The 24,668-nt window shown below is 42.2% G+C and overlaps 2 protein-coding genes across 2 annotated transcripts; both read left to right on the plus strand.

The window, feature by feature from the left end:
• Window positions 1–5,334: 5,334 nt before the first annotated feature.
• On the plus strand, window positions 5,335–12,936 carry LOC124278774. Its single transcript, XM_046714551.1, has 3 exons — window positions 5,335–5,456; window positions 10,631–11,108; window positions 12,499–12,936. Exons 2-3 carry the CDS (start codon window positions 10,685–10,687, stop codon window positions 12,561–12,563), a joined length of 489 nt encoding a protein of 162 aa, XP_046570507.1. The 5' UTR covers window positions 5,335–5,456; window positions 10,631–10,684; the 3' UTR covers window positions 12,564–12,936.
• LOC124278794 lies at window positions 6,049–9,929 on the plus strand. Its single transcript, XM_046714568.1, has 13 exons — window positions 6,049–6,110; window positions 6,143–6,206; window positions 6,833–6,903; window positions 6,936–6,983; window positions 7,016–7,047; window positions 7,080–7,143; window positions 7,176–7,223; window positions 7,256–7,303; window positions 7,336–7,383; window positions 7,416–7,479; window positions 7,633–7,703; window positions 7,736–7,768; window positions 9,917–9,929. Exons 1-13 carry the CDS (start codon window positions 6,049–6,051, stop codon window positions 9,927–9,929), a joined length of 666 nt encoding a protein of 221 aa, XP_046570524.1.
• Window positions 12,937–24,668: the final 11,732 nt, after the last annotated feature.

The raw sequence follows: 24,668 nt of genomic DNA on the forward strand, positions 1-24,668 counted from the left end.
CTATGAATAAATTGTATTTTCTTGACATAGATAAATGCTCATTACATGTATTGTATATTGAATAATACATCAACATTATCTGGAAGCAAACTAAACTGTAAGATTTCTACTAACAGTTCCTAGAGGCGAGTGCCACATATATGCTCATGTGTTCTTAGTTGTGAAAAACTCAGTCAATTAAATACATGCCGTCTGTTAATATCAATATATTTAACAGGTTATATATTATGTGTAATGAAGTTGACAAATGATGAAGTAAGAAGTAATAATAAGAACAGGTGATAAGGCCCGACATGTCCACGACAGACACAAGACATGTCCACGACAGACACAAGACATGTCCACGACAGACACAAGACATGTCCACGACAGACACAAGACATGTCCACGACAGACACAGGAGATGTCCACGACAGACACAGGAGATGTCCACGACAGACACAGGAGATGTCCACGACAGACACAAGACATGTCCACGACAGACACAAGACATGTCCACGACAGACACAGGAGATGTCCACGACAGACACAGGAGATGTCCACGACAGACACAGGAGATGTCCACGACAGACACAGGACATGTCCACGACAGACACAAGAGATGTCCACGACAGACACAAGACATGTCCACGACAGACACAAGAGATGTCCACGACAGACACAAGAGATGTCCACGACAGACACAAGAGATGTCCACGACAGACACAGGACATGTCCACGACAGACACAAGACATGTCCACGACAGACACAGGAGATGTCCACGACAGACACAGGAGATGTCCACGACAGACACAAGAGATGTCCACGACAGACACAAGAGATGTCCACGACAGACACAAGAGATGTCCAGATGACAGACACAAGAGATGTCCACGACAGACACAGGAGATGTCCACGACAGACACAGGAGATGTCCACGACAGACACAAGACATGTCCACGACAGACACAGGACATGTCCACGACAGACACAGGAGATGTCCACGACAGACACAGGAGATGTCCACGACAGACACAGGAGATGTCCACGACAGACACAGGAGATGTCCACGACAGACACAAGACATGTCCACGACAGACACAAGACATGTCCACGACAGACACAGGAGATGTCCACGACAGACACAGGAGATGTCCACGACAGACACAGGACATGTCCACGACAGACACAGGACATGTCCACGACAGACACAAGAGATGTCCACGACAGACACAAGACATGTCCACGACAGACACAAGAGATGTCCACGACAGACACAAGAGATGTCCACGACAGACACAAGAGATGTCCACGACAGACACAGGACATGTCCACGACAGACACAAGACATGTCCACGACAGACACAGATGTCCACGACAGACACAGGAGATGTCCACGACAGACACAAGAGATGTCCACGACAGACACAAGAGATGTCCACGACAGACACAAGAGATGTCCACGACAGACACAGGAGATGTCCACGACAGACACAGGAGATGTCCACGACAGACACAAGACATGTCCACGACAGGCACAGGACATGTCCACGACAGACACAGGAGATGTCCACGACAGACACAAGAGATGTCCACGACAGACACAGGAGATGTCCACGACAGACACAAGAGATGTCCACGACAGACACAGGACATGTCCACGACAGACACAAGAGATGTCCACGACAGACACAGGAGATGTCCACGACAGACACAAGAGATGTCCACGACAGACACAAGAGATGTCCACGACAGACACAAGACATGTCCACGACAGACACAGGACATGTCCACGACAGACACAAGAGATGTCCACGACAGACACAGGAGATGTCCACGACAGACACAAGAGATGTCCACGACAGACACAAGAGATGTCCACGACAGACACAAGAGATGGGAATATAAACTGTCAACATGAAGTACAAAAACACTGACCTAGACTAACAGCCTCACATGACTGTATTGACATGTACTTATTAAAACACTAATAAATATTCATCATTTATTGTTATCGCACTAAACGTCAACAAGGAAGGGTGGTTCTGGGATTGTACGAGCGCTTCTAGCAGTTGTTTACAAGGGAGATCACTTCAACAGAACAAATGAGTTATAGGTACAAGAAGGGGATAAAATGTCACGGTTCGACACAACCCATAACAATTATTTCTCCGACACAATACATACCGAAGGGTGGGCTTCATAGATATGTATATATTTCCGTGCTTTACCTGAAGCACATCTAGACACCGGCTGCACGCACACAGGTTGGTTTGTGAACAAAGGCCTTTTTGATTAGAGATATTGCTTTGGAATGTATTGTTTAGAATTTATTTTTTAATATTTTAAAGATATTTATTCAGTATTGATATTCCTTCATTTCGTAACATACATTAGGAAAAGGAAAGCTAGGACAGCTTGGTACTATATCCAGGACATGTAGCATCATTGTGGGCTTATATATACTGACCAGTATGAATAGCGATATCGACGTCAACCTTGGACGTCACGCTGGACATCGCTGTGTTACCATTGCTTGTCATAACCGTGTGTCATCATATACCTCCCATCAAAAGTTTAGACTCACTTAAAACACTCACTGTATGTTATGTATATGTCCTTACATCACAGATGAACTTCACTAACTTGGGGGAACCAACTGCAAACCTTATACAGATGAACTTCACTAACTTGGGGGAACCAACTGCAAACCTTATACAGATGAACTTCACTAACTTGGGGGAACCAACTGCAAACCTTATACAGATGAACCTCACTAACTTGGGGGAACCAACTCCAAACCTTATACAGATGAATTGCAAGAGGGTCATGCATCAGATTGCTGAAAAGCAGGTGCAAACATCGGGCATGTCAACATGCGTTTTAATATACAGTTGCGTTAAGAATTTGACAATTTTCACTTGACTTTCATCATTATTAAACTCATGACAATAGTCTTGTCAACGTTACAACTTTGTTTACAATACATCAGTTCGTGGGTAAACAGTAGTTTTAAACAGTATGGAATATTTTGCAAAATCTAGTGTAGAACAGTTGACTTAGGTAAGTGGCTACATTTACACGAGTGAGTCTAAATTTGTTATGGGTAGTAACAACACTTTACACCAAAAGGCAGCTGTTCACATGCACGATATGTGCACAGGCCTTTCAGCAATTTGATGATGCATGATCCTCGTGCAATTCACCTGCATAAGGTTTGCAGTTGGTTCCCCCAAGTTAGTGGTGAAGTCAATCTTCGATGTAACCATATATATATATATATAGTGAGTGCTTTAAGTGAATCGGAACTTTGGATGGGAAGTATATATTATTATTGGGTGTCATCACTATGTGTCATCACGTGGCTGAGGCCATTATCCTTCAGTAGCCGGAATACTGCTGAGGTGTGTTAAAAAGAATTCACTCACTCACTACATCAAGTTCTTACATCAGGTATTACAAATACGTACAATGTTTCGTCAGTTACAAACAGCCTTTCAGAGAGAGGACTGTGACATCAGTCGGTACCCATTGTGCTGCCCCTGTAGATCACCTATACACTGTTGGTCTGACCAAGACGTGACATCAGTCGGTACCCATTGTGCTGCCCTTGTAGATCACCTATACACTGTTGGTCTGACCAAGACGTGACATCAGTCGGTAGATCACCATACACTGTTGCTGACCCCATCAGTCGGTACCCATTGTGCTGCCCTTGTAGATCACCTATACACTGTTGGTCTGACCAAGACGTGACATCAGTCGGTACCCATTGTGCTGCCCTTGTAGATCACCTATACACTGTTGGTCTGACCAAGACGTGACATCAGTCGGTACCCATTGTGCTGCCCTTGTAGATCACCTATACACTGTTGGTCTGACCAAGACGTGACATCAGTCGGTACCCATTGTGCTGCCCTTGTAGATCACCTATACGCTGTTGGTCTGACCAAGACGTATACAGATGGAAGCTAACGGGGTAACATACTGTGTGCACCTCGCGGAGCTGCTGTCTATGTATTCTTCCAGGTAAAGATAGCTGTCATTGTAATTGTCCCAGCTGGGGTTTCAACGCTTCAGGTGTAAAAACCAATCAGCCTGACTCTACCTGACACCTGCTATCTACCTGTGCTGGGACAACAGCTGCACGCGCCGAACATGATCTGTGGTTATCTACTAGTACACCCATAACGGCTTTGAGGTCTGACAAACAATGTTTTATGTAGACAAATTGTAAGGTTTGTACAAACTCTCCACTAGGATGTATGGCAGGAGGGACGATTTACAGTTTCCAATAGTCACCCTTCCGTTTATGTCGGTCTGTTTCTTGGTGTTTTTAGGTACACTATATCATGCTCTCTTGGTGTTTTGAGGTACACTATATCATGCTCTCTTGGTGTTTTGAGGTACACTATATCATGCTCTCTTGGTGTTTTGAGGTACACTATATCATGCTCTCTTGGTGTTTTGAGGTACACTATATCATGCTCTCTTGGTGTTTTGAGGTACACTATATCATGCTCTCTCTATCGAGATTTCAAGGGGCATATAACACTTGTTCAAAAGTTGTTCGATGAAAGTTAGAATATTCAAGGCCTCAGTGACGATTTCTTTTAAAAAATTGGAGGACAAACTTGACGGATAAGTGACAAAGTGATATTTCGATGTAACTTGAACAATTGATTAGCCTTTACATGTGTCTATGACGGGTACCATCGGGGGACACCTACTTGCTAACACCTGGTGTCATCACTGTTTGACAGTGATTCTTAAACACCTGCTCGTAACGCAGTCGGCGGTGTACAGTCCACTCTCTTTATAGCAGTGGTTTATGGTGGAAGTGGAATCGGTTTGTCGCTTCTATTGAATTGTATGGACGTTAGTGCATGTTTTTTTCATTTTCGTTTAGATGAAAAAGTTAGAATCATCTTTACGGCCATACGTAGCAATTAAACAGGAATATACATATTTGTAGGCAAGGGAATGTTGATGGAGATCAATCACATTGAACAATGGCTAAAACATAAAAGATTATTTTTTTACAGACACAAAATCTCTTTCAATTAACCACAAACTGCCCAGTGTAGATTTTGAATCATGACAAAATTTGTCAAGTTTGGGAAACAGGACCAGAGGCCACATGGCTCTGTTTAAGGTCATCTCATAAACGATATGTCAATTAAAGTCGCAGAAAGACAGCTTCTGCCATTGATCACACAGCATCCAACGATCGACACACCAACCAGGCCAGAGAGATATATTTGTCCTAACTCTGAGAAATCTGATTACTTTCAAACACTCCTTCAAATTTCGAAATTAATCCTAAGGTTATGATACGGCCCCTGGCGACGTCCCGCATGGGAAAGGAAGCTCGGTGGGTGCAACGTGTTGAGCTATCAGTTTCATCTGCCAGATACGGGCCAGGACCGATGGAATTTCCATGATTTTGTCCAATATTCTTATTTTCACGTATATGGTGAGTAAACACCCTCGATTACGCACTTGGTAGCGTCTGTTTCAAGTGTAATCTTATTTCCTGTCTTGAGACTTTTGAAATATCGAAACTCGACATATAGTTGCCACGTCGGGAGACAGAGAGACCCTTGTTCTCAGCAAGCCTTGGTTAAAGGATGTGGTGTACACACACTGTACATATTTCAGTGTTTCTGTATGGTATATAACACGGACACTGTTTCATGTGACATAATTCATGTGGTATACACACTTTACATATTTCAGTGTTTCTGTATGGTATATAACACGGACACTGTTTCATGTGACATAATTCATGTGGTGTACACACACTGTACATATTTCAGTGTATCTGTATGGTATGTAACACGGACACTGTTTCACGTGACATAATTCATGTGGTGTACACACACTGTAAATATTTCAGTGTATCTGTATGGTATATAACACGGACACTGTTTCATGTGACATAATTCATGTGGTGTACACACACTGTACATATTCCAGTGTGTCTGTATGGTATATAACACGGACACTGTTTCATGTGACATAATTCATGTGGTGTACACACACTGTACATATTCAAGTGTTTCTGTATGGTATATAACACGGACACTGTTTCATGTGACATAATTCATGTGGTGTACACACACTGTACATATTCCAGTGTGTCTGTATGGTATATAACACGGACACTGTTTCATGTGACATAATTCATGTGGTGTACACACACTGTACATATTCCAGTGTGTCTGTATGGTATATAACACGGACACTGTTTCATGTGACATAATTCATGTGGTGTACACACACTGTACATATTTCAGTGTGTCTGTATGGTATATAACACGGACACTGTTTCATGTGACATAATTCATGTGGTGTACACACACTGTACATATTCCAGTGTGTCTGTATGGTATATAACACGGACACTGTTTCATGTGACATAATTCATGTGGTGTACACACACTGTACATATTTCAGTGTGTCTGTATGGTATATAACACGGACACTGTTTCATGTGACATAATTCATGTGTGTACACACACTGTACATATTTCAGTGTGTCTGTATGGTATATAACACGGACACTGTTTCATGTGACATAATTCATGTGGTGTACACACACTGTACATATTTCAGTGTGTCTGTATGGTATATAACACGGACACTGTTTCATGTGACATAATTCATGTGGTGTACACACACTGTACATATTTCAGTGTATCTGTATGGTATATAACACGGACACTGTTTCACGTGACATAATTCATGTGGTGTACACACACTGTAAATATTTCAGTGTATCTGTATGGTATATAACACGGACACATGTGACATAATTCATGTGGTGTACACACACTGTACATATTTCAGTGTGTCTGTATGGTATATAACACGGACACTGTTTCATGTGACATAATTCATGTGGTGTACACACACTGTACATATTTCAGTGTGTCTGTATGGTATATAACACGGACACTGTTTCATGTGACATAATTCATGTGGTGTACACACACTGTACATATTTCAGTGTGTCTGTATGGTATATAACACGGACACTGTTTCATGTGACATAATTCATGTGGTGTGTACACACTGTACATATTTCAGTGTGTCTGTATGGTATATAACACGGACACTGTTTCATGTGACATAATTCATGTGGTGTACACACACTGTACATATTTCAGTGTTTCTGTATTGTATATAACACGGACACTGTTTCATGTGACATAATTCATGTGGTGTACACACACTGTACATATTTCAGTGTGTCTGTGTGGTATATAACACGGACACTGTTTCATGTGACATAATTCATGTGGTGTACACACACTGTACATATTTCAGTGTTTCTGTATTGTATATAACACGGACACTAATTCATGTGACATAATTCATGTGGTGTACACACACTGTACATATTCCAGTGTGTCTGTATGGTATATAACACGGACACTGTTTCATGTGACATAATTCATGTGGTGTACTCACACTGTACATATTCCAGTGTGTCTGTATGGTATATAACACGGACACTGTTTCATGTGACATAATTCATGTGGTGTACACACACTGTACATATTTCAGTGTGTCTGTATGGTATATAACACGGACACTGTTTCATGTGACATAATTCATGTGGTGTACACACACTGTACATATTCCAGTGTGTCTGTATGGTATATAACACGGACACTGTTTCATGTGACATAATTCATGTGGTGTACATACACTGTACATATTCCAGTGTGTCTGTATGGTATATAACACGGACACTGTTTCATGTGACATAATTCATGTGGTGTACACACACTGTACATATTTCAGTGTTTCATGTTCCAGTGTGTCTGTATTGTATAAGGGTGTCGGCACGGGTGTTACAGATGTGTACCCAGAAACGTACCCCAGCCAGAATCAGAATACTGAAACGTTCCCCGGCACGATTCCATTCTGCGTTGTGACGTTTTCCTGATCGGAACTGTCATACTGTTGTATTAGATGCATTGGATCGTGTTATATAAGACAAGAGCATACACAGTAAGGACTAGTGCACAGGACCGCTCGCAGCCAGTTACAACTATATACGGTTTGGGTACAAATTTGGTTTGGGATTGCAGAATATGGTCTCGTATTTAGGGTACATTTCTGTTGTACCCGTGCCGACAACGGCCCCGTCAGCAGTAGTAATAGGTGATACACACTCACTCACTTACTCGAGTAATTGGAATGACAATAAAACAAATCTACATAAAAGCCGAAAGTGTTTGATGATAAGACCATTAACAACTGTGGGAAACGACAACTGCCTCCAAGACAAAACAACATCACGTGACAGGGTTATCGTGAGGTCACAAAATGGTGGTGATACGGCCATGTTGAACTACTCTCGCTCCCAAGTGTCAGTGTCAGGCGAAGACACCTTCATAATACATGGGTATAATACGTCATAATACATGGGTATAATACGTCATAATACATGGGTATAATACGTCATAATACATGGGTATAATACGTCATAATACATGGGTATAATACGTCATAATACATGGGTATAATACGTCATAATACATGGGTATAATACGTCATAATACATGGGTATAAAAAACGAAAGTTTGTTTTGTTGACAGTTTAACAATATTCCTGATACCGGGACTATGACTATAGGATATAAAATGTAATCCAAATTGTTCTCAATAATATGCGGATACGGTTTCCTCTGAATGAATGTAGTTGTACGAATACATCACGGGTGTTCGCGAAGAGGGTGAGTGAGTGAATAAACCATTTCAGCTGCAGTACTGCTTTGAATGGTTCTACGAGAGATTGGTAGTACCACGGATCGATATGACAAGTGATTGACATTAAGAGCTAACAACGACAATTTAATCCGTGCACCAAGTCTGACCACCCAATCACTCCATCTGTTTAGTCCATTATATGACAGCCGTAGCTCGTAGGACCCATATATTCCAGGCTAGTGGTGATACCTAACCACCAGCAGGAGTGGTGCAGAACATCTGGAGATCTGCTTGATGCATGTGTTAGTTTATGGTAGAAATATCTGACAATGAAACATATTAATATTGTCGTGAAGTATGGAATTTCCCGTGTTTGTGACCCAAGTGATGAATATCAAGTGAGTTTCCGGTGTCGCGAAGAAGGCTACATCTGTTTCTATATTAACGATTCCATGCATCATCATCATGAGGATATTCCCATTACATACAGTGTAAGAGCTGAGAGCGGTAAGTGAGGAAAAACTTCGTACGTGAGGTTTAAGTTTTAAGAGCACTTCAGTTTCCGTGGAGTTCAAGATATCATTTTACTCTAAACGTTGGTGAGAATTACTTACCAGTGTTAACAGAATGCATTTTACTTTGAATGTGGACGTGTACGGTAACAACGGTACTGAACTCAACTTCATTTCACGACTAACATAATGTTTTTATTTTAAATGTTGAGTTACGAACGTTGTACTTGGTTCTGTTGCAGGAGTGGACAATAATGTGCTAGATTAACCCTCTGTAGTTGGCTCTGTTGCAGGAGTGGACAATAATGTGCTAGATTAACCCTCTGTACTTGGTTCTGTTGCAGGAGTGGACAATAATGTGCTAGATTAACCCTCTGTACTTGGTTCTGTTGCAGGAGCGGACAATAATGTGCTAGATTAACCCTCTGTACTTGGTTCTGTTGCAGGAGCAGTCAATAATGTGCTAGATTAACCCTCTGTACTTGGTTCTGTTGCAGGAGTGGACAATAATGTGCTAGATTAACCCTCTGTACTTGGTTCTGTTGCAAGAGCGGACAATAATGTGCTAGATTAACCCTCTGTAGTTGGTTCTGTTGCAGGAGCGGACAATAATGTGCTACATTAACCCTCTGTACTTGGTTCTGTTGCAGGAGCGGACAATAATGTGCTACATTAACCCTCTGTACTTGCTTCTGTTGCAGGAGCGGACAATAATGTGCTACATTAACCCTCTGTACTTGGTTCTGTTGCAGGAGCGGACAATAATGTGCTACATTAACCCTCTGTACTTGGTTCTGTTGCAGGAGTGGACACTAATGTGCTAGATTAACCCTCTGTACTTGGTTCTGTTGCAGGAGTGGACAATAATGTGCTACATTAACCCTCTGTACTTGGTTCTGTAGCAGGAGTGGACAATAATGTGCTAGATTAACCCTCTGTACTTGGTTCTGTATCAGGAGTGGACAATAATGTGCTAGATTAACCCTCTGTACTTGGTTCTGTTGCAGGAGCGGACAATAATGTGCTAGATTTACCCTCTGTACTTGGTTCTGTTGCAGGAGCGGACAATAATGTGCTAGATTAACCCTCTGTACTTGGTTCTGTAGCAGGAGTGGACAATAATGTGCTACATTAACCCTCTGTACTTGCTTCTGTTGCAGGAGCGGACAATAATGTGCTAGATTTACCTTCTGTACTTGGTTCTGTTGCAGGAGTGGACAATAATGTGCTAGATTAACCCTCTGTACTTGGTTCTGTTGCAGGAGTGGACAATAATGTGCTACATTAACCCTCTGTACTTGGTTCTGTTGCAGGAGTGGACAATAATGTGCTAGATTAACCCTCTGTACTTGGTTCTGTTGCAGGAGTGGACAATAATGTGCTAGATTAACCCTCTGTACTTGGTTCTGTTGCAGGAGTGGACAATAATGTGCTAGATTAACTCTCTGTAGAGAAACGCTCATACCGCTATGGCAGGAGATAACACAACAACTGCCGCTGACGTCGTCGTTACGAGCACATTTGAACCTGCAGTGACTCTGTTGGAAACTACAACTTCAGCAACGACAGAGAGCATAGTCAACAGCACGACACAGAACATCGTCAACTCCACAACGACTTCGCGTGGATTCTTTGACCAGAAAGTTTTAGGGGAAGCATGGGACACAAACAAGGCGACCTTGGCGTGGCTGATCCCCGTCATCGTCGTCGTGGTGGCAATACTGGTGTTGGTGTCGCTGGCACTGGTGTACGTCATCCGGGGATTCGAACTGTGGGTGCTGAAGTGCTGCAACAAAGCCTGCGGTTGTTGTAAAGCCACTGCACGACGCCTGGACAATGAATACACCCACCTGACGGAGTCCACACACGACAGCGACGACATCAACTTGACAGGTAAACACTAGACCAGCTACACATGGCGAACTGCAGTAAGTCCCCTGGCTTATTGCTTATCTCTGATTTACTGTCATGACTTTCAGCAGGTGAACCCATTTTAAACAAGAATGACATATTTTTATGAAGTATTTTTTGCACTTCTCCAAGCACGTTCACCGTCCGTCCGTCAGCCTGTCTACCCAATCGATATAATCAATGTACAAACCTAAGGGCCATTTGAGCTTCAGATTTGAGTGATGTCCTTTGAAACCATAGACACTGTAACCCCGAATATATTGTCAACGCGTGGTATACGCGTGTCGACTGGGGAATTAGCTCATAATTAAGATGAAATGTTCGTTGATGAAGACGAAGGCATTGTTGAGCTCAAACTTCTTTAGTTACATGACAAACAAATACACAAGACATACATAAGGTGAGCGGAGTACCTGCTCAACCCCAGGGCGTTTCCTACGAGCGGCATTCTCCTGCTCGTGGTCGTCCCTACAGACAGTCAGAATACCGGACTCGTACTCTTTCGCTGTCTACATGTGAGCATACTAAGTATATATACAGTTTTTGACAACAATGGACAGGCGACGACTCATCAATGGACAGACAGAAAACAATAGCACTTCCTTGACCAGTTGATGTGATGGCAGACACGGCCAAGGGGGATTACCAATAAAGGTTATAAATGTCTTATACAATAATGAATGGGCTGACAAGTCAATTTACAATGCGGTAGTGATAAGGATGTACAGTAGTGATTAAAAATACAGCTTAGCGTCATATATATATTACAATGAAGTCTCACATGTCTTGAGTACATAGTTTTGGACTTTTTAAATATTTGGACGATGGCTGTCCTGAATTAGTCCCTATAACAATATTAACCAACTTAATGCTCACTGTTAACTGAACATGTTTGTGATATACACAGTTCTCTCATTACAAGCTATCTGCAACATTCCACCATGTCACATGTAGGACGTAGCTTCTCTGGAGCTACTTGTTGAGATTACATCTGAAGAGATGAAGCTGCACATATATGTGGAGAATGTGCTGTGCATCCTGTATCCGCGGAGTGAGCTTCAAGCGGCTCAGTTATTGATATGAAGTCCACCAACTCGGATACTTCACATGGCGACATAACGGACGTAGTTCTGCGCACTGAATGTTCTTGTAAAGGCTGATCACGGCTCAGTACAATGTGAACAGCTGCACACATTCTATGCTGTAGGTGGGGTTAAAACATGATCATATACTTCAAAAAGGTCAACCCACTCCCTCACTGGTCACTGAAGAAAAGAATCAATTTCACTGGATGTTAACGTGAGAGTATATTTGAACTGTAATATATTGTTTGTTTTACATGTTATTGTGATACCTCACTGTCATGTTTCAGAGTTTGAGCGAGGCAGTGGATCATCAGCAGCCTACCGGGGCTTTAGTTCAGGTAAAAAGGACTAAACGAGCTAGACGAGCTAAACAAGAACACACCGTACCACAGACATGTGCTATGAAAACATGAATGGTGGAATATGTTGGGACCAGGTTGTATGTGTTGATGGGGTGTGATCGAGTACATGGCATCAGTACTAGTCGTTATGTCCCGGTGTCGGGAGGAGGACTGGGATGGCTGGACATCGTTTACCTTTGCCTCTATTGTCAAATATTACTGGGAGGGATGGACATCAGCCTTGCCTCTATTGTCATGTATTACTGGGAGAGATGGACATCAGCCTTGCCTCTATTGTCATGTATTACTGGGAGAGATGGACATCAGCCTTGTCTCTATTGTCATGTATTACTTACATTTAAATAAACTTTGTTTGCAGCGCCAGTTGGTTGTGTCGTCAGGTCTGGATGGGGTGGAGCCCTTGTACTGTGTAGGGTACGTGTTGTACAGGGATCAGATAACGAGAGACTTTGGGGATCTTGAGTTGATGTGTGATACAACATGGTATGAATGAATGAATGAATGAATGAATGAATGAATGAATGAATGGATGGATGGATGGATGGATGGATGGATGGATGGATGGATGGATGGATGGATGGATGGATGGATGGATGGATGGATGGATGGATGAATGTCTTTATTTCCTCCAAAAAATATTCAAAGATTACAAAAACATAACATCAGTCAGTTACATATATGTATATATGATATTTACAAAGCACGGATATTTACAATCAAAGAATTCTTTAAAAAATAGATATAGTTCGAGAAATGTAGTACGATGGTTTGCCATGCTGTTTCATCAAGGCCAGGGATGTGAAGTTTTGCACCACAAAAAAGTACAAGGGCATCTTCATCACCAAACATTTGAATAAATACATATAATTCTACGTCCAGTAGGTCAAGTAGTGTCATATAAAATTTATTTCTTTGGCTCATTGCAGATTCACAATGTAAAATGATGTTGGCATCATGGTCATATCAGTACTTATTACGAAGCATACATTCCTTTGAGAATTTGGCTTTAGAACCGACGAGTACAGCAAGTTGTATATGGTCTTTATATTCTGCGTACATAGACTTTACCCTCTAATGAATTTGGCTTTAGAACCGACTAGTGAATTTGGCTTTAGAACCGACTAGTACAGCAAGTTGTATATGGTCTTTATATTCTGGGTACAGAAACATTAGAGTGTAAAGTCTATGTAGACTCAGTGTTTGATGGATTACAGCATATCTGGACATATCCTCTCTAATGGAGAGTCTCAATTTCCATTGAGCTTCTTCACAAGAGAAGATAGAACTTACAACTATTCTGCCTCAAACTGTCTTTGACGGAAAAATACCAGTTTGCACATAAGTTACTACATATTTCAGTAGATTACACTTTCGTGCCGTACATAACAGAGTGTGGCAAATACTGCGTGTGTTGATATTTAAATAAACAGTGAGTGATAAGAATGCACAGAACAGCGTTCTCGTTTATGAACTGCAAGCGTTGTTACATCATCTTCCCAGGAATAATAATCTACACTTGTCAATGTATCCAACCATTGTCCACAGACCTAGGGCACTACAAAATCTGTTGACATACGTCTGTTGAACCCTTAGATACATTTAGAGAAATATCGTTGGGTATGTTCCACCAAATCAATTATTTGGCCATATAACGTAGGCATGGTTTCACAGCCATAGAAACTTGTAGGTAGAACCATTCTTTTCCATATAATAACACGTGTAACTGGATGTTAATCAGTACTGTTAAGACCCAATCAGCATAAGGAATTGATGGTTTGCCTGGCCATTTGACAGTTAGCGAAAACTCCATCTTTACAAGACAGACAGGGGTAGAGGGTAAAGGATATATGAAGGGTACGGGGTACAGGGTAACACGGGGTATTAAGAGAGTAGGGGGTAGAGGGTAACACAGGGTATATGGAGGGTAGAGGGTAACACAGGGTATATGGAGTAGGGGGTAGAGGGTAACACAGGGTATATAGAGTACGGGGTAGAGGGTAACACAGGGTATATGGATGGTAGAGGGTAACTCAGGGTATATGGAGTAGGAGGTAGAGGGTAACACAGGGTATATGGAGGGTACGGGGTAGAGGGTAACACAGGGAATATAGAGTAGGGGGTAGAGGGTAACACAGGGAATATAGAGTAGAGGGGGTAGAGGGTAACACAGGGGGGAATGTAAAGTAGGGGGGTAGAGGGTAACACAGGAATATAGAGTAGGGGGTAGAGGGTAACACAGGGAATATAGAGGGTGCGGGGTGAGAGGGTAACACAGGAATATAGAGTAGAGGGGGGTAGAGAGTCACACAGGAATATAGAGTAGGGGTAGAGGGCAACACAGGAATGTAGAGTAGGGGTAGAGGGTAACACAGGAATATAGAGTAGGGGGGTAGAGGGTAACACAGGAATATAGAGTAGGGGGTAGAGGGCAACACAGGGAATATAGAGTACGGGGTAGAGGGTAACACAGGGAATATAGAGTAGGGGGTAGAGGGTAACACAGGGAATATAGAGTAGGGGGTAGAGGGTAACACAGGGAATATAGAGTAAGGGGGTAGAGGGTAACACAGGGGAATATAGAGTAGGGTAGAGGGTAACGCAGGAATATAGAGTAGGGGGTAGAGGGCAACACAGGAATATAGAGTAGGGGGTGAGGGTAACGCAGGGAATATAGAGTAGGGGGTAGAGGGTAAACACAGGAATATAGAGAGGGGTAGAGGGTAACGCAGGAATATAGAGTGGGGGGTAGAGGGTAACACAGGAATATAGAGTAGAGGGGTAGAGGGTAAAACAGGGAATATAGAGTAGGGCAGAGGGTAACACCAGGGAATATAGAGTAGGGTAGAGGGACAGGAATATAGAGTAGGGGGTAGAGGGTAACACAGGGAATATAGACAGAGGGTAACCTGTGGAATATAGAGTAGGGGTAGAGGGTAACGCAGGAATATAGAGTGGGGGGTGAGGGTAACTTACCAGGGAATATCAGGGGGTAGAGGAACACAGGGAATATAGAGTAGGGGTAGAGGGGTAACACAGGGAATATAGAGCAGGGGCAGAGGTAACGCAGGGAATATAGAGTTCCAGAGAGGTAACACAGGAATATAGAGTGGGGGGTGAGGGGTAACAGTGGATATAGAGGTGGAGGGCAAGACCAGGTAACACAGGGAAAGTGGAGGTTAGTGGGTAACACAGGATGTATGGGGGATAGAGGGTACACCCATCAAATATAGTTTGACTATGTCAAAATCCCCTCTTCCAAAGATCAGAACTTCACAAAAAGAAAATTCTTGGATGCCACAGAAATCCACAAACCTTGAGATCATACAGAGCTACTGAAGTGACTGACTCTATCTACCAATGGCCTGATACGTGTCCAATCAGCTGGCTGCTTTTTGATGTTGTTACTCTACGTCCATGGTGCTGCTTGTCTTCAATTACCTGCTGTTGTTGATCTTGTCACAACATCCTGTGTATCTATACTTCTCAACATCTGGCTGGAGCCGCTTCTGGTTGACGACTGTGTAAGAATCTACATGGACCGTCGCCATAACCAACCAAGAAGAAGGTGTTATCCATAGAGTTCCATGTTTCCCTCGTGGAAGAGCTCCTGGGTATATGTCAAGGAACCAATGACCTTATGGCTATCGTCTGATTAACTCATCCACTCATCGCTCATTAACTCAAGATTGAAATTTCATCGATTTCTGACTGTTCATTTGATCTATTTGCCAAACACACCTGGCCCCGACCCCCGTGTCACGTGTGGCACATGCGAGGGTCACTCGTTGCACACGCACTTTAAGCGGGGTGTCAATCCGGGTACAACTCGTTTTGCGCACGCTACCTTCCATACACTATACAGAGGCGCTATACACATAGATAAATTACACACGAAGTTATAAAACCAGACAACGAACTTGTTGCAAACATGTATATAAATTACAGTTGCTGTTTAATTAGGTGAGAGGACCATTTCTGCGCTGACAACAAAAACGTATCCCAGAGTAAGTTTGAATAACTTGAGTTTTTTCTGTAGATATGTACACATTGATGTCTGTTTGAATATCGTCATACACATGACAGTCTATTAACAGTTAGTGTAAGCTATTGTGAGTGGTAAGTATCATTCTGAAATATCTGGACACAGTGCACTGTCAACCTTTCTCTTCCATTCCATCTTTTCTGAAAGTTCAGAAGTTCTGTAAATTCCTACTGTTCAATAATTCTTCGGACCACAAACCTGTCTGTCACAGAGCGTCTTCTTTCCATAAGAGAAAGTTGCTGACTATGAAGCGGCCTTAAAATCAATATTTAAATAGTGTTAAGACGTCGGAAGATGACTCTAGAAATATCACCAAACACCAAAGTCAAGTTTCTACCCTGTGTTGACAGTTTTGCGTAAAATCTGAATATTTCAGTTTGCCCCGTTCACCTGTCAGTGCAATGTGAAGTCCACCTGGATACTCCCTGAAACATTCTACAGGGTTTCTAGACTGCTGCAGCTGGAGTTGTATGTTGGAAGGTGGGAGGGTGGGTGGGTCAAATGGACTTTGTCCACTGCCGTTTCATACCATTCATCTACAGTGTCACTGTACAGGCTATAACGAGACCTCGTTTTTCGGGATTTGCTTTTCGTAGTGAAATTGTCCGTTTTTATTGAATGTTCAGATTAACGAAAAATACAACTTATGAAAGCTTTTCATATAGATGAACGTCAGTAACAGTGATCTATCTGAACGTGATGTATCGAGCTGCATGGGGGCACGGACTCGCGGGGTGTCAAATGTCTGTGATCAGGCTAAGATGTCAAGCCAGTTTCTGTCTAATGCATAATGCCACATTATGCTCTGCTGTGAATGAGATAACGCATAATGAGGATATCAAGTAATCTGCATCATGTTTGAAAAGAGGAATTCGAGGAAGGATGCAATACAATGGACCAGATTATGTTGAATATGATTGTTTTGCAATTTCCCCCAGTCGACTGCCAAGATCCACAATAAGTCTCAGTACGTCTGAAACAACCAGCAGGTGTTTCACTCAGACAGGTAGTATATTGTCTGTATACGTGGCTTAAACTTACATTTATTATAGGTGTAACTTTGATTACAGGTGTAACACTGATTACAGATGCAACATTGATTACAGGTGTAACATTGATTACGGGTGAAGCATTATTACAGGTGTAACATTGATTACAGGTGTAACATTGATTATAGGTGTAACATTGATTATAGGTGTAACATTGATTACAGGTGTAACATTGATTACAGGTGTAACATTGATTATAGGTGTAACATTGATTACAGGTGTAACATTGATTACAGGTGTAACATTGATTACAGGTGTAACATTGATTACAGGTGTAACATTGATTAAAGGTGTAACATTGATTATAGGTGTAACATTGATTATAGGTGTAACATTGATTACGGGTGTAACATTGATTACGGGTGAAGCATTATTACAGGTGTAACATTGATTACAGGTGTAACATTGATTACAGGTGTAACATTGATTACGGGTGTAACATTGATTACGGGTGTAACATTGATTACAGGTGTAACATTGATTACAGGTGTAACATTGCGTAAAGGTGTAACATTGATTACAGGTGTAACACTGATTACAGGTGTAACATTGATTACAGGTGTAACATTGATTACAGGTGTAACATTGATTATAGGTGTAACATTGATTACAGGTGTAACATTGATTACGGGTGAAGCATTATTACAGGTGTAACATTGATTACAGGTGTAACATTGATTATAGGTGTAACATTGATTACAGGTGTAACATTGATTACAGGTGTAACATTGATTACAGGTTTTCATTGATTACGGGTGAAGTATTATTACAGGTGTAACATTGATTACAGGTGTAACATTGATTATAGGTGTAACATTGATTATAGGTGTAACATTGATTACGGGTGAAGCATTATTACAGGTGTAACATTGATTACAGGTGTAACATTGATTACAGGTGTAACATTGATTACGGGTGAAGCATTATTACAGGTGTAACTTTGATTACAGGTGTAACATTGATTACAGGTGTAACATTGATTATAGGTGTAACCTTGATTACAGGTGTAACATTGATTACGGATGAAGCATTATTACAGGTGTAACATTGATTACAGGTGTAACATTGATTATAGGTGTAACATTGATTACAGGTGTAACATTGATTACAGGTGTAACATTGATTATAGGTGTAACATTGATTACGGGTGAAGCATTATTACAGGTGTAACATTGATTACAGGTGTAACATTGATTATAGGTGTAACATTGATTATAGGTGTAACATTGATTACAGGTGTAACATTGATTACGGGTGAAGCATTATTACAGGTGTAACATTGATTACAGGTGTAACATTGATTACAGGTGTAACATTGATTACAGGTGTAACATTGATTACGGGTGAAGCATTATTACAGGTGTAACATTGATTACAGGTGTAACATTGATTACAGGTGTAACATTGATTACAGATGTAATATTGATTACAGGTGTAACACTGATTACAGGTGTAGCCTTGATTTGAAGTGTAACATTGATTGCAGTTGTAACTACCGGTGTAAGGAGCATCGTGAATAAGGTTGTAACATAGAGGTCAAATTACCATTACGTAATACATCCAGACATAAAGGAGGGATATGGTATTTGCGTGTGAGTGTGTCAAGTATTTTGTAACGTGTTGGTTATAAACAAAGATCTTAGAACACAGTATTTGTGTTTGAGTCTTCACATTAGTTTCAGGACGTCGGATGCACATAGCTGGTACCGACCTTCACAGACCAAGACATCAAACACACCTTGAAGCATGATGAGCAACAACGACCTCAGTCCACCGGACGTCTTCCAGCCTCACAACACCACTGCTGCAACTAACAACACCACCACAGCAACATCAACCACGGCATCGACACAGAGCATCCTCAGTATTCGAACTAAATCGTTCTTTGACCCTAAAGTGTTAGCGGCAGTTTGGTATGAGCACAAGCTGAGTGACGCCTGGATGGTTCCCGTGATCGTCATCCTGGGCGGGATTGTGTTGATTGTGTCCGTGGTGTTGCTGTTGATCGTGCGGTGGGCTGTTGACCGGGTTTGCATGTCCTGTCACAGGGTCAGCTGTTGTTGTGGACCCCCCTTACACAGGATGGACAATGAACATTCTCACCTGACTGGTGCCAGGCATGGCGACAGAGATGTTAAAGGGACAGGTAACTTATATATTACGTCATTAATCTCTGTTTCATTCTATAATCCAAACTTACTGACACATCTGTCACAACGACGTACGTATGTTTCTGTTCAATGAGTCAAGAAGCTGTTACTGAAACACTCATTTCGTATATCCTTATACCGTTAGGAGAAACAACAACGGTAAGGTTCCCCGTCGTAAATGTATAGCATTTCGAAATCTCCCCACAATTCCTAAAGCTGTGATTTTGAATCGACGACTCAAACAAACGCCTTTAACTCTGCCACTGGAGTTCCGAATTCAGGTTAAAGTTATGGAGGAGATGTTGCTTGTCGTGACTCTTACAGTATGCATGTTTGAGGTAATGTATTCTACAACATATGCGGTGTGCGCTATGACAATGGTTAGAATGGTTGAGTGTTCTGAAGGAATATTGTGATTCATCTGTTCAACATATCTTAAACCATTGACGTCATGAAGATAAATGTTTGTAAATGTAAGAGAACGACCGGCAAATGTTTGTTGTATATCAAGAGGCTGACACGAAGTACGACTGATTGCATATAGTTAGTATTTAGTATGAAGAGATTGATGTGATGGCAAACCTTGAAGTGGCGAAGCCTCAAGATGCTTTACAGTTTGTTGAAACACGCGACACCATAGGATTCTAGCGTGACGAAAGGAGGCAACTATGGAATTCGAGAACGGACATTGTCGCCCTCTCAAACACAAGTAAAATGAGGCAAAATTAACCAAAGCGCGACAATTCCACAATGCGACAACGCGACAATGTCCCTTCCAGGATTCCATAGGCAATCCAGTTGAACGAATGTTGAGATGTTTGGCCACATGTCACCCCTTTGACATAGATAATCCCAATCCCTTGAAGGGCATGCGGTCATCAATTTCTCCAAATCACTTAGGTGTTTTTGCTTGAATGAATATATATAAACGTTCATATTATCCGAGACATTCTAGAAACACCCCTTCCATATGTATATTACCCGACCATGTACAGCACAATTGAAGCTCTAATTGTATACCGGTTTCTGCTTATACATGCATCTCTATCGTGTTACAACTGCAATATATATTAATAAGTTAAACACACATATATACTTTAATGTATCAGCTTATGTCCTACCTTTCCATCTATATAAGTGAGCTGATGCTGCCCTTATATCACTGATGTTGCCCCTATGTCACTGATGTTGCCCCCATGTCACTGATGTTGCCCCTATGTCACTGATGTTGCCCCTATGTCATTGAGGTTGCCCCATTGTCACTGATGTTGCCCCTATGTCACTGATGTCGCCCCATTGTCACGGATGTTGCCCCATTGTCACTGATGTTGCCCCTATGTCACTGATGTTGCCCCTATGTCACTGATGTCGCCCCTTGTCACTGATGTTGCCCCATTGTCACTGATGTTGCCCCTATGTCACTGATGTCGCCCCATTGTCACTGATGTTGCCCCATTGTCACTTATGTCGCCGCTATGTCACTGATGTTGCCCCTATGTCACTGATGTCGCCCCTTGTCACTGACGTTGCCCTATTGTCACTTATGTTGCCCCTATGTCACTGATGTTGCCCCTATGTCACTGATGTTGCCCATTTGTCACTTATGTTGCCCCATTGTCACTTATGTTGCCCCTATGTCACTGATGTTGCCCCATTGTCACTGATGTTGCCCCTATGTCACTGATGTTCCCCACTGTCACCGATCTTGCCCCTTTGTGACTGATGTTGCCCCTTTGCTCTGATGTTGCCCCTATGCCACTGATGTCGCCCCTTTGTCACTGATGTTGCATCTAGGTCGATGCTGCTGCTCCCATTTTATAGCTTCTGTCTCCCTGTCACCGCACCCAGGTGCTTCCTTCCGTCAACATCCCGGTTATTCTCATTCTACCCACATGGGACATCTTTCCATGTAAGAGTGCGGCTACCTCCACACCCACGGGTAACACCATCCATGATATGGTGGTATGTGAACACACCCACGGGTAACACCATCGATGATATGGTGATATGTGAACACACCCACGGGTAACACCATCCATGATATGGTGGTATGTGAACACACCCACGGGTAACACCATCCATGATATGGTGGTATGTGAACACACCCACGGGTAACACCATCCATGATATGGTGATATGTGAAGGTGGTAACACCAAGAGTCTGACATATATATGACAACAGAGACAGTATATTATGGTGATATGTGAAGGTGGTAACACCCAGAGTCTGACATACATATGACACCAGAGACAGTATATTATGGTGATATGTGAAGGTGGTAACACCCAGAGTCTGACATACATATGACACCAGAGACAGTATATTATGGTGATATGTGAAGGTGGTAACACCCAGAGTCTGACATACATATGACACCAGAGACAATATATTATGTGATATGTGAAGGTGGTAACACCCAGAGTCTGACATATATATGACACCAGAGACAGTATATTATGGTGATATGTGAAGGTGATAACACCCAGAGTCTGACATATATATGACAACAGAGACAATATATTATGGTGATATGTGAAGGTGGTAACACCCAGAGTCTGACATATATATGACACCAGAGACAGTATATTATGTGATATGTGAAGGTGGTAACACCCAGAGTCGGACATATATATGACAACAGAGACAATATATTATGGTGATATGTGAAGGTGGTAACACCCAGAGCCTGACATATATATGACACCAGAGACAGTATATTATGGTGATATGTGAAGGTGGTAACACCCAGAGTCTGACATATATATGACACCAGAGATAATATATTATGGTGATATGTGAAGGTGGTAACACCCAGAGTCTGACATATATATGACACCAGACACAATATATTATGGTGATATGTGAAGGTGATAACACCCAGAGTCGGACATATGTATGACACCAGAGACAATATATTATGGTGATATGTGAAGGTGGGAACACCCAGAGTCTGACATATGTATGACACCAGAGACAGTATATTATGGTGATATGTGAAGGTGATAACACCCAGAGTCTGACATATATATGACACCAGAGACAATATATTATGGTGATATGTGAAGGTGGTAACACCCAGAGTCGGACATATGTATGACACCAGAGACAGTATATTATGGTGATATGTGAAGGTGGTAACACCCAGAGTCTGACATATATATGACAACAGAGACAGTATATTATGGTGATATGTGAAGGTGGTAACACCCAGAGTTTGACATATATATGACACCAGAGACAATATATCATGGTGATATGTGAAGGTGGTAACACCCAGAGTTTGACATATATATGACACCAGAGACAGTATATTATGGTGATATGTGAAGGTGATAACACCCAGAGTCTGACCTATATATGACACCAGAGACAGTATATTATGGTGATATGTGAAGGTGGTAACACCCAGAGTCGGACATATATATGACACCAGAGACAGTATATTATGGTGATATGTGAAGGTGGTAACACCCAGAGTCTGACATATATATGACACCAGAGACAATATATTATGGTGATATGTGAAGGTGGTAACACCCAGAGTCTGACATATATATGACAACAGGGACAGTATATTATGGTGATATGTGAAGGTGGTAACACCCAGAGTCTGACATACATATGACACCAGAGACTGTATATTTTGTGGTCTCTGGTGACACTGAAGGTCAACGTTTGCATTTATCTTTAATTCATGACAGTTTCAATTTGTTCGTGTAATATTTTTACAAAATTGAACGAATTATTGTTGTTGGCATATTTCAGAAGTTAAACGAGACCATAACTCAGGGATGCACTAAACGACTGGGAGTCTCTACATCACCAACATCCTCCCTGACCTGTCCTCGTCTAGAAACACCTGTCAGCAGGTCAGTAAGGTGTTGACTACAGACATCACCCCCTTCCTCGGGCCACGACACTGGATGGTGTAATAAAATAACAAGTCTGTCATTTAAGTGAGACTGACGGATCCGTCTGAAATTAAGACATAGGCAATAAGACATAAAGCTTTATTGTGAAGAGGTAAGGCAGGAGGGTATCACTGTCTCCATCAGCCTCCCTCTACCATCTCCGAAACCCTCTCAATACCATCTCCGTCAGCCTCCCTATACCGTCTCCGTCACCCTCCCAATATCATCTCCGTCACCCTCCCTATACCATCTCCGTCACCCTTTCTATACCATATCCGTCACCCTCCCTATACCATATCCGTCACCCTCCCTATACCATATCCGTCACCATCCATATACCATCTCCGTCACCATCCCTATACCATCTCCGTCACCATCCCTATACTGTCTCCGTCACCCTTTCTATACCATATCCGTCACCCTCCCTATACCATATCCGTCACCCTCCCTATACCATATCCGTCACCATCCATATACCATCTCCGTCACCATCCCTATACCATCTCCGTCACCATCCCTATACCGTCTCCGTCACCCTTTCTATACCATATCCGTCACCCTCCCTACACCATATCCGTCACCCTCCCTATACCATATCCGTCACCATCCATATACCATCTCCGTCACCCTCCCTATACCATCTCCGTCACCCTCCCTATACCATCTCCGTCACCCTCTCTATACCATATCCGTCACCCTCCCTATACCATATCCGTCACCCTCCCTATACCATCTCCGTCACCCTCTCTATACCATCTCCGTCACCCTCCCTATACCATCTCCGTCACCCTCTCTATACCATCTCCGTCATCCTCCCTATATTGCAATGTGATCCTGTGCACTTGTGATGCTGACTCTCTACGGCCACTGAGCGGGTGACCTCCCAAAAGTTAGACGTCCCAAAAGTTAGACGCGCTAAAACAACAAAGGTTATGGTTGGTT

The sequence above is a fragment of the Haliotis rubra genome, unplaced genomic scaffold (assembly GCF_003918875.1).
Source record: "Haliotis rubra isolate DU_JTF1 unplaced genomic scaffold, ASM391887v1 Scf241, whole genome shotgun sequence".
In the NCBI taxonomy this organism is placed as follows: Eukaryota; Metazoa; Mollusca; class Gastropoda; order Lepetellida; family Haliotidae; genus Haliotis; species Haliotis rubra.